Source organism: Phaenicophaeus curvirostris, chromosome 4 (assembly GCF_032191515.1).
Source record: "Phaenicophaeus curvirostris isolate KB17595 chromosome 4, BPBGC_Pcur_1.0, whole genome shotgun sequence".
NCBI lineage: Eukaryota > Metazoa > Chordata > Aves > Cuculiformes > Cuculidae > Phaenicophaeus > Phaenicophaeus curvirostris.
The window spans coordinates 32,597,228-32,608,240 of NC_091395.1; the positions used below are offsets into that span (position 1 = coordinate 32,597,228).

The 11,013-nt window shown below is 38.1% G+C and overlaps 1 protein-coding gene across 9 annotated transcripts in view; it reads left to right on the forward strand.

Annotated features, from left to right (window-relative positions):
* Nucleotides 1-11,013, forward strand: part of TRIM2 (tripartite motif containing 2) — a 109,645-nt gene that overhangs the window by 93,924 nt on the left and 4,708 nt on the right. For 8 of the 9 annotated variants that reach the window (XM_069855726.1, XM_069855725.1, XM_069855721.1 and 5 more), the window contains 4 exons: nucleotides 858-1,025; nucleotides 5,587-5,767; nucleotides 7,494-7,564; nucleotides 10,122-10,262. In XM_069855726.1, the coding sequence (XP_069711827.1) occupies nucleotides 858-1,025; nucleotides 5,587-5,767; nucleotides 7,494-7,564; nucleotides 10,122-10,262 (561 nt within the window). The remainder of the gene's footprint in view (nucleotides 1-857; nucleotides 1,026-5,586; nucleotides 5,768-7,493; nucleotides 7,565-10,121; nucleotides 10,263-11,013) is intronic. The other variant, XM_069855728.1, reaches the window with a different exon arrangement.

Genomic DNA, 11,013 nt, shown 5'->3' on the forward strand with positions numbered 1-11,013 from the left:
TAGTCTGCTTGACTTTTCTATCTGATATCATGATTAAATGTTTTCTGTGGTAGCATCCCTGACACCCTTGATTTCTTGCCTTCTGTAACCTGTGTGAAAATCAAGCCGTGCCCTGTGTCTTTCCTACCATTAGCAATTTGTCATCGCTCTTCAGGCTGCCCATGTGGTTGCAATGAACAAGGCGGTAGCGTGTGGCTTGTTCTTAAGAATGTGAGAACCAGCAAGCCACATGCAGAAAGAACTCGTTTCCAGGCCTCTTTGAAGAGGCAGAGTTAAATATTCACCAGCACACTCACACTTTGTAATTTACAGCCACTTCAGAGGAACTTCAGTGTCTAATTACCTGGCTTGGGGACACAACCAGCTGACTGAATTTTGTGTGGCTTAAGCCTCTCCTAGGAAATGGTCTGGTAGTTATCCCTAAGTCAAATAATTAAACAATGAATTTCTCTTTTAGCTTCTATTCCTACCCTTCCTACAGATGTAGCATTTGACTGTGGCTGAGTCACTCAGTGCCTCAGTGTCCTTATTTCTAGTATGGGAATAATAGCTCTTCCTTCCAGCTGAGAGGGACATTGTGGAGCTTAATTCACTTATATTTGTAAATTGCTTTGAGATTGCTGAAGAAATAGTGCAATGTAAGTGCAGAGAACTTCTTTATTTTGAAATTAGGGTCCAGGTGGAAGGCGCTTCTTAAATTAGACATATTACTTTCACGTATGGACTGTGTCAAAGTGCTTCATGTTTCTAACTTTTTAACTGTAGTGCTCATTATTGTCTTGTTAAAAAGTGAGCTCCAAGAAATAGATGTTGTTGTTATGCAGACTTAATTTTAAAATGTATGTTTTCTGTTGCAGATATTTTCCAATGATGGTCAATTCAAAAGCCGTTTTGGCATACGAGGGAGGTCTCCTGGCCAGCTGCAGCGGCCAACAGGAGTGGCTGTGCATCCCAGTGGTGACATCATTATCGCAGATTATGATAACAAATGGGTTAGCATATTCTCATCAGATGGAAAATTTAAGGTACAAGTTTCCACATGAACTCTCCTGAGCTTTCTCTGTCTTAGAAAAGAACGCAAAGTAGCGGTGGTTTTGTCAAGAAACTACATAGTTTGGTTGTAACTTAGTCCAGATTCCATTGTTGTGATGTGGAAGTCCATGACACAGCCATGTTGCAGAATTAATAGGAAGAGGTCACAGCTATGATGCTAATGTTATACTAAATAGAGATTATATGCTCTGTTTTACAGTGCTGCATACTGGGTGCTTGGATGCCTTCCCATAACTTAGAGTCAAGGATAGCTGATGTAATCAAGTCTAGCTAGACTAGCTCAACAAACTTCATATCATTAGTGTTCTGATTATACAGAAAGGTGTGTGCATATATGTATACACATAGACAGAAGTAAAAACTTAGGAGGACATGAGGCTCTTCAGTGATATATGGAGGGGGAAAAATAAGGTAGTAGACTGATGACGGCTTCTATTTACTCTATACATTTCATTAAATCAAATGTGTAAATCAGCTATGATCTTGTTGGTAATAAATGCAAGGAAGGGAAACCTAGGATGATGTTCTATCTATGCTGCAGCATAGATAGAAGTGTTCTAGGTGGGCTGATGTGCAATGGAAAAACTAAACGGCAGAAACAATGTCTTAGGTTTCAGAAATAAGAAGTTCTATGAAAAGTGCACCTTATTGTCATAGCAGCTCTGATCCCTGTAATAGAAGTAAAATAAGAAGGCAGCAACTACACTGAAATCATGCTTACCAGCCTGTAATATTTATTTTGCTTGAGTTTACGTGCAATTCTAGAGAGAACTAAAGGTTGCCTCCATTTGGTGCTGTTCTCTGAATGCGTGTTACAGACTCTGGTGACGCATGCTGGAAATAGCCACCTATAGCAGAGACCAGCAGTACACACTGTTCAGTGAGATAAAGGACCTGCAGGGAAATTTCTGCCGCAGTTCTAGAGTCCTATGTTGGAGAGAAATTACCTGGCAGCCTAATGACCAAAAAGCTGAGCTGCTAATGTATATACCTAGAAATGGCTTCCTTTTGAGTAGTCTTTGCAAAGTGACAAATGCTATAACAAATAAATAATTGTGCTTATGTAGTTTTCAGTAGCCTCCATCTGGGAAAGAGTCATGTGTGTGCTTTTAAGAGTATCCAGATCTTGTGTAGACTTGAAGCTAAAATATGCAATATAAGTGTTAAAAAAATGTTAATTACTTACATTGCAGAGTATTTGATTTTTCCTTGTCAAGTACTTTTAAAACTGTACAGCTACACAGGAAAACTTTATTCTGACTTAAGTCCTTGAATGACTTGAAGGCATCAAAACAAAACCAAACAAAGATATAACTTAATGAAAACTCCAAATACTCTGAGTGACCCAAATATGTTTTAAATAATTATTAGCATCTTTAATGTGAACTGGCTTGATCCAAACACAGATCAGGGACAGTATATTTTCCTTCCTTCTGAAGACATCATGTAAATCCAGCATTTTGGATGCTGCCAGATCTGAAGGAAAAAGCCACGGCTCTAGGAAGCCAGGACCCTGTGTGCTATACTCCACTAGCAAGGAGACAGGTATTGAAAAACATGGTTAAGGTAGTTCCTCTGGTGTGGAGCCTAGCTTTGATTTTAGTCAATGTTCTGCTTGGATTGCAAGAGCTATTTAAAGTTGGAAATGTTTGTGTGGCTAATACAAACTAATGCATCAGGCTTTATAGTTCTTGGGAGCAGACTGATTAAATGAGAGATGAAACATCAATGATTTAAAATATTATCTTTAGATTGAATGCAACAGGCTATATTTATGAGAGAAAAATACACAAATGTTTGTAGAAGCATTTTATATATGGAGGGCAGACATAATCATATAGTTGAAGCACAGGATGTGGATAGAACAGCTCTAGCCTGTGGGATTCTGGGCAAAGCCTTGTTATTCGTTGTATGTTGGCAATGGCAACTCTTACAGGGGCTTTGTCAGATTCAACTGGGCAACACTTGCTAAGTTCCACAGAGAGCTGGATAAAAGGAAAATGGTGTTTCCCTTCAAAGGATGGTGCCTGCGAGTCATTGTATGTGATCTCTGATGCAGGTGGTCTGCTAGCTGTTAACTCAGCATTATCAGGGGACTGTTTTGAACTAAATCTAACTATTTTTGTTGTTGTTCCCTTTTTTTTCTGTATTTACTTATACTTACTCTCGCTTAGCAGTGTTTTAATAGTCATGTGAGCCAGAAGGCAAATTTCCCCTGGAGCCAGACCCAGGCATTTCCCTGATTACAGCACAGGGCTCACTCACCCCAACAAACTCCACGGCCAGGCAGAAAAGCGCTACCTTCCTCAGTTGCTGTTAGCAAAAGAGACAGAAATCCATCTTCTCAAGGCTGTAAAACTTGCATAGCACAGAGGTGAATAAACCCTAATCTAAGGTTACATCAAAACATGAGCCTTTTAAAATGAAAGGCTGCATTATCCTGTGAATGATAAAGCCTCATATAGGGTCTTAGGAATCAGGACTTCTGTTTCTGGTTATGCCACGGTCTCACAGGTGACAAACAATCTCCCGTTTCACTTCCCAGTTCTTTGTTTTTCTCATCTGTAGAAGGCAGATAACAGTGCTCACTCCTCAGTGAATTACTCTGAAACTGCTTGAGAAAACTGTTAGAGAAGACAAATTGCTAGGCTAAGGAGAGAACGCATGCTGAAACAGCAGTATCAGCTTCTGTGCCAGTGGTGGTGTTCAAACCTAGTGAAGGAACTGGAACACAGGCCCAAGAGAATGATTCTCAGTCCTCTGAGGAGAGAATTACTTTCTTTCTAGTCTTGAAGGGTTGTATTTAAGATAGCTTATTATCAGCCAAACAGGGCTGCAAGTCAACTTAAGGTCAAGTTAAGAGGAGTGGGAAAAGATGAAAGGAAACATTTTATGTCAGACACATTTTTTCTTGTCACATTAGAAGAATTAAGAAGGGAGATGCTTGAAGCTGGCTGCATGCTTAGGTTGGAATAGTTCTGTGGAGTGTGGTTAAGTGGTCACTGGTGAATTAAGATAGTCGCACAAAGGATAAATCCATTTATTGTGTGACATTGAAATGTGTGACAAAGTTCTATCTCCGTATTAGGAAAGTTCTCCAACAGGAAAAGAAAGTATGCTGAAACTCTGTAAATTCATTCCAGACAGTCGTGAACCTTTCAGACAGCAGCAAGATTGGTGGAGTTAAAGCCCTAACACACCACCTTGTACAGTGCAAGAGCCTTTATAAACTTTTATATATGCTAATATATATGCGGGTAGGATGATTCATAAACACATATTTGAAAACCATTTTAAATTCATAAGAGCCTATAAAATAAGGGACAAAGTGTCCTTGACTGAATTCAATTAAACACAGTATTTGTATAAAGGGTTCAGATGATTCATTATACTTTATTCATTTCTAATGGCAGAAAAGTCCGAAAATACTTCCGTTCATACACTTAACAGGAGTGACTGGGTTTCATAATGTTCTGTTCTAAATAATCAAACCTATAATTCTAAGAAACCTTCTGAAATAAAAATATACAAAGCATATGTTCAGCCATATCCAGTAATGTTTCATCAGCATATTTTGATCTCAACTGGAAACAGAACTCTAGCTGGGCATAATTTATTGCTGCCTGCAAATTATGTTTTAAATCCTGGCCCAAGAACGGTAATTTTTATTACTCTCCTCAGCACTGAGTGCCCATGGTACATGACTTATTAATGATGTTTTTTCATATGTATTTATATGGGCAGGAAGACACTGTACTCATGAGTCTGAGTCATTTTTCCATAGGAGTCCTGGAAAGATGGTAAGGAGGTGGTGCAATGCATGAGCAGACAAACATACAAGCGTCCTAGGAGAAAGAAGGCAATATGATTCAATCACCCAAAAGGAAGTAGATCTACTGATTTGCATTTGCTTTATGTTTTTGCTGCTTTGTTGTTATGCAAACCTGAATACATTTTGTAGGTCTGCTCATATATTTCCCCTGGTGAACACAAAGTAATTTTTAATAGTTTTTCCCACCCAGCTGTTATGCTCCAAGAGTGAGCTCTGGCTGCTTTGATGTAGCAGGCAATGGTAAAAGCATGTTTTCCCATCCATAAACAGGCAGTCATTCATCTCAGGAATAGTATGCAACAGCAGGCAGAAATCCTTTATGCCTGTCTGCCTATACTACTGGTACACTAGTGTTGGCTGTACAGCCATTTGTAATAGTTTCTGACAGATGCTGTAGTTTATCAAGACACACAAATCTGATTATCGTATTTTTCTTGAGTTGGATATTTGGACTCAATTGCTGAGTTGGCAGCTTTTACACTCTAGAAAGAAAGGACATACAGAAAGCAGTCTTTATTTTCAGCTGAAGAAAAATGAAGTACACAATAAGAGCTGATAAAAGCAATCACTTCCCTCTGGAAAGCATTCAGTGACAAAAATATCTCTCCATCCTGCTGTGTGCCTGTAATACAATCTTTGAACTGTACTATCTTATTTCTATCATGCCAACATATTTTCCCATTTTGTGTTTTCCCTTTTAGGCCAAAATTGGGTCTGGAAAGCTCATGGGCCCTAAAGGTGTTTCTGTGGATCGTAATGGACACATCATTGTAGTGGACAACAAAGCATGCTGTGTTTTCATCTTCCAGCCAAATGGGAAAATAGTCACTAGATTTGGTAGTCGGGGAAATGGTGACAAGCAGTTTGCAGGTACACTTGATGGTAATATGTAAATCCCCTTTTCTTGGCTCTTCTGCTCACATTTGCATGATGTTTGAGCATGTGTTCTACTCTTTTTTTCCTAGGGTGGAAAGGTTCTACCAAACATACAGTTCCTATTCACTTTACCATTTGTTTAACAGGTCAGGAGGACTGCAACATCTGTTCAGCAAACGTAGCTGTAACTAGATTGTTTTATCTACCTCTCTGTGCCTGGAAGCATTTCAGATCAGTGACCGAAGAAGGACTTGATCTTAACTAGCATTCTATAAATGCTCTGTAATGCCCACACTTAGCTGTTCACAATAATCAACTCCAACACCACGCTTTGTGTTTCAAATGATCAGGTACACATTAACCAGTGTCCTAAGTGGTATCTCCTCATCCACAAATGGCGGGAATGGGATAGTCTTAAGAATGAAATCAGGAGGGCACAGTTACACAAACAGAAATGCCAGTTTGGGGAAACTGCCACTTGACTGACTGCTTGCACACAATGCCTTTCAATTAGAACATGCAATTAAGTTTAAACAAAACAACAACTCATATATTTTGAGTGAATAGCTATTCTTTCAGAACTTGAAATGAAGATGGCAAATTACATTTGCAGGTCATTTTGCAGGTGTTGGGTCAATCTGAATACGTAGTTATAGATTGGTCTGATGTTCTGACTGGTTCACAGCACAAGAGAGAAATAGCATAACTGTTAACTAGAAATATATATATAACTAGAATATATAACTAGAAATAGTATAACTGCTTTGATCTTACGTGAGATCTCTTGTAATGTCTTACGGCACAAGTACCATATATATAATTTATGAGAGCTTTGGCTCCAACACAGCTAAGTATCACCAGCATTTTCTGTGTCAGTCTAATTTCTTTCATTTTACAATTTATAAGAATACCTCCTGAAATTAAATGTGCAAATGCTCTGTAAAAGTGCATTTGTGAAATGTATTGCCTCTTCTAGGAGGTAGGTTACATAAAACAGGCGAATTGTCAGTACTTGAATGTTTTCATTTTAGGAGTTTTCACCCTTTTTATAGTTTACATTGATGTACTGTGAGAACTGATCAGAACTGAGTTCTGATCTGTTTAATAACACAAACTAGCACCAAGTATTTTGATTCAAGTACTTGCCTGTTTTCAGGCTGCCATTTGGTTTTTATTAAAGTTTGCACACATGGTTCAATATACAAAGTAAAGCAAAAAATGCACTTTTTGTTTCCTTGACAGTGTTCTTCTAAGTAACTTTTGTATGTATCCTAAAACTTGTTTGCTCAACTGATTATAAGAAGTGAGCACACAAAGCATAGACAATTTCAATTAAGACTTTCCATGAATATTTTGGGGAACTATTTTCAGTGCAAATATAAATTTATGCCTAAGCACTACATGTTTTATTTTCTTAATAAGCACATAAATAGCTACCTAATGTATCTGTGATCTACATAGTCATCTGTATATGAGAGAGGAAGGAATGAGCAATGTTTATCGATAACACCAGCTGACGATTGGTTGAAAAAGACATTATTTCTGTTTACAAAAAGGCATACTGAGCTTTTTAAAACATGAAATAAAATTATTTTTAATTTGAAATTTATATTCTCAATTTGACTACTGTTGCTGTGAGGCAAATATATTATTCTAGCAAGCTGAAGAACTTTTTATTTAAGCAGACTTATTGATTTACTGGTAATATTGTTTTTCTTCCTCTGCTTTGCAGGTCCTCATTTTGCAGCTGTAAACAGCAACAATGAAATTATCATCACAGATTTTCATAACCATTCTGTCAAGGTACTGTCAATTAATGGCAGCTTGGAAGGCTCTTCATTTTATTGTGGTACTTTCTTGGGGAAATTAAAGTATTGTTGAAAACAAAGAGATCATACTCTATATGTATGAAGTCTAATATAAAGAATGTACATTTAGAGACCTTTGCATGCAGTGTATTGCCTAATGGAGATAGTATCCGTTGCCTTTGGTGCCACTACAATGTTCTCTAATTCAATTGCTAAAGCATAAAGTGTACCTGAAATAAATAATATCAACCTAGTTATTTTTATTAGCTCTCTGCCAAACCTGTTATTTACTTTGTTCTTTCCTATTTTAAGTAAGTCTGGTAATGGCTTTGGAATTTCCCAGTATAAACTTCCCACATTTCTAGTTGAATAAAATTATATGGAAGCAAAGATACCTGACAATCTTTATTTTCATGCCTATAAATTTTAAGATTACTGGATCCATTTATGACCCAATACTTTTCACAACTGCATAACACAGCCCATCAGTTTTTGTCTAGTACCTCCTGCACTGGGGTAGAACTGGCCACAAGTCCTTACACCCCAGGAGTCCTGACTCATGGCCTATTAAACAGTCATGGTAGTATAGAGTGGTATAATTGTTTGTCCCAATAAGACATGGATACATGTTGAGATGTCATGTGTTGGAAAATATATATGAAGGCGATACAGGCCATTTCAGAAATTACTCACATATGCATGCTTGTTTTCAGGCTATGATATTCCCTTTTGTTCACTTTCTGAGCTCTTTTTCCCACCCTCAACATGCAGCAGCCACAGCAGGACACAGGCAGCTGTACTGCCCAAGTTCTCAGACTATGTGTGCCTGTCCCACGCACCAGTGAAATCCCTGGGATTTCACCTAACGGCTGCCAGTTCACTGCAGAGTGAACAGGAAGATGAACCCTCAGTCCAGCTCTTCAGTGCTTATAACTGAAACAATAAATTCTATATATTCACCTGAAATAGGAAAACACTGTCTGATAATAGACACTCTCATGTCCTGAGTGGTGCTGAAACATCTAATTTTTGAAAAGCAACCTCGCTCTTGTATCATTTTGGAATTAGAGAGGCAGTGGCAATTTATGTGGCTTGTATTACAACAAAGAAACCAAGACTGCTGCAGGAACGCTAAAGAAACGCTAAAGATCATTTACGTGGTTGAGCAGCAGGAGGCCTATGACTCCATAATTTACCACTCAACCAGCAGGGCTTAATGTGGTAAAAAGAATGCCTGGAGAGAGTTAACAACAAGGACAAACTAAAACAAGAAAAAGCAAGAGAAAAGATGTAAGAAGTGTGGCATCTGAGTGAATTTATAATTATTGCATTCCTAATGAGAGCAGCACGTTCCTGGCTGTCTCTGGTGTGACTCAAGAGGATAAAAATATTATTTGTTACAATTTGATACTAACTGAAAAGATTCTTATTTTTGTAGCATTCTGTAAACTGGTACAGATAATTGTTGCCACTTTGGAGAATAAGTTATAATCCAAGTGACTCTGTTATCTCTTGTTTTAAATAAGAAATACATTTAAATAAATTACACTCTTAGGGAATCCCAAAGGCTCTTCCTGTCACTGGTGTCTTGAATTAAACATCGTAATCCTCACTCAGCAACGTTATCCTCTATCCCCCCTTAACCTTCAAGCATGTTCTTTACTTCAGGCATCTGCTATGGAGAATCCTACTCAATATAGACTTATCTCTCATCTGGTCACTCACTATCCCCACCTTGACCCAGGGAGAAAGCAATATATCTTTGTCTGTTTTCTTCTTATTAGTTAATGATTTTCTAGTTTTGTTCGTATTCTGGGGCACAAACCTGGTACTTCATTTCCTTCCCCAAATGTTTTTTCTCTGTTAACAGTGAGTGTTCAGGAATAGGATGATTTCCTCACATCTCCCTCCTTATTAGCACTTCACTGTGCACCTGGCATTTGCCAAGTCACTGCATTTTCTTGTGCAAGCCACAGCCAGTCTCTAAAAGCACTGATGGACTTTGTGAGCACAGCTGGGCTGGGGTCCAAGAAGGACCAAAATAAATAGAGATGGCTATGGTACTATGCAAATGACATATAGTCATTGATTGGTTCCATCTTTCTTCTGTCTAAATCTTTTGCCATCTCTGAGAATTCAGTCGCTGAACTGCCTATACAGAGAGCAGCAACCCATGATTCTCAACATGTGTTAGATTATGAAAGTCAGAGAAGAGTGCATCTGCTTAGTTGTGTTTCTGTAGGACTGATTTCCAGTGCCTTATTTGCACTCAGCTCTTCTTAATTCAAGATGTATAAGCTGCGAAAGGGTTCTTGGAGCCCTTCTCCTCTGTGTCCAAACGGAATCTGATCATAAATGTGAAGGGAAATATGGTGTAATGGAGCTGGAAGAAGAGATGGGCACCTTTTCTCCCATGCTCAGTATGTATGTAAGGGGTGTGCATTCCTGCGAACTCTTCAGTTCTCAGTTTTATTAACAGGTGAACAGGTAGTAGGAGATGACTAATGTTTAATAAGATTACATACATAAGATTTTTGTTTCAACCCGTACAGGTGTTTAACCAAGAGGGAGAATTCATACTGAAGTTTGGATCAAATGGAGAAGGAAACGGGCAATTTAATGCACCAACCGGAGTAGCTGTAGATTCTAATGGAAATATTATTGTAGCAGATTGGGGAAACAGCCGAATACAGGTAAAGATTTGTGTATTTCAAAGGTGCTTAATAACAAAAATTCATGATTGGTATCTCTGGCCACTGAAGTCTTCAGACTTCCCAAGAAACAGAATAGCAGCATTAGAAGTGATGTGGTTTCTAACACAGCCTTTTATAAGCTTAAATGCTGGTCTGTCCACTTTTAGAAGTGGTGGTGTTGGACCGTGGACTTACCAGTGTGGCTGCTAGCAACTCTGATGGTTACTGTGACCAAGACTCTTGTCTCCAAGTAGATCCTCAAAAGCTATTTGATGACTTAGGAGACTTACAAGCACTGCTGAAATAATAGGAATTTATGATCACCATAATAGAAGATTGGGGACATGGTGGAAAATATGAAAAACGAAAAGATCTGTATACACCCTGAGGCAAATGGAGCGGACTTTTATCTTTTTTTTAAATGTTGAGAAAATAATTCTGCTTTTATGCTATAAGTTGCACTTTTAAAAAAAATTTTTCAAGTGCTGATGACAAATTCTTCTTATTTGCCAAAGGATATCTAATAAATAACTAACTGTATGTATGCATCTTCACATATAAATATAAAACTAAGGGAGCTGCTTGTGAGTTTTTCTCAGGAAGCACTGTCAGCAGTGTAAACAAGTTCCTGATTTTCTCTGTGTGAGAACCTAAGAGTCATGCCAGCCACAACAGTAATATTTGCTAGGAAAAAAAAGTGTTGTTTGAGTTCCTGATTGACTTTGGTTTATTGTAGTTAGCTATTTTTAGA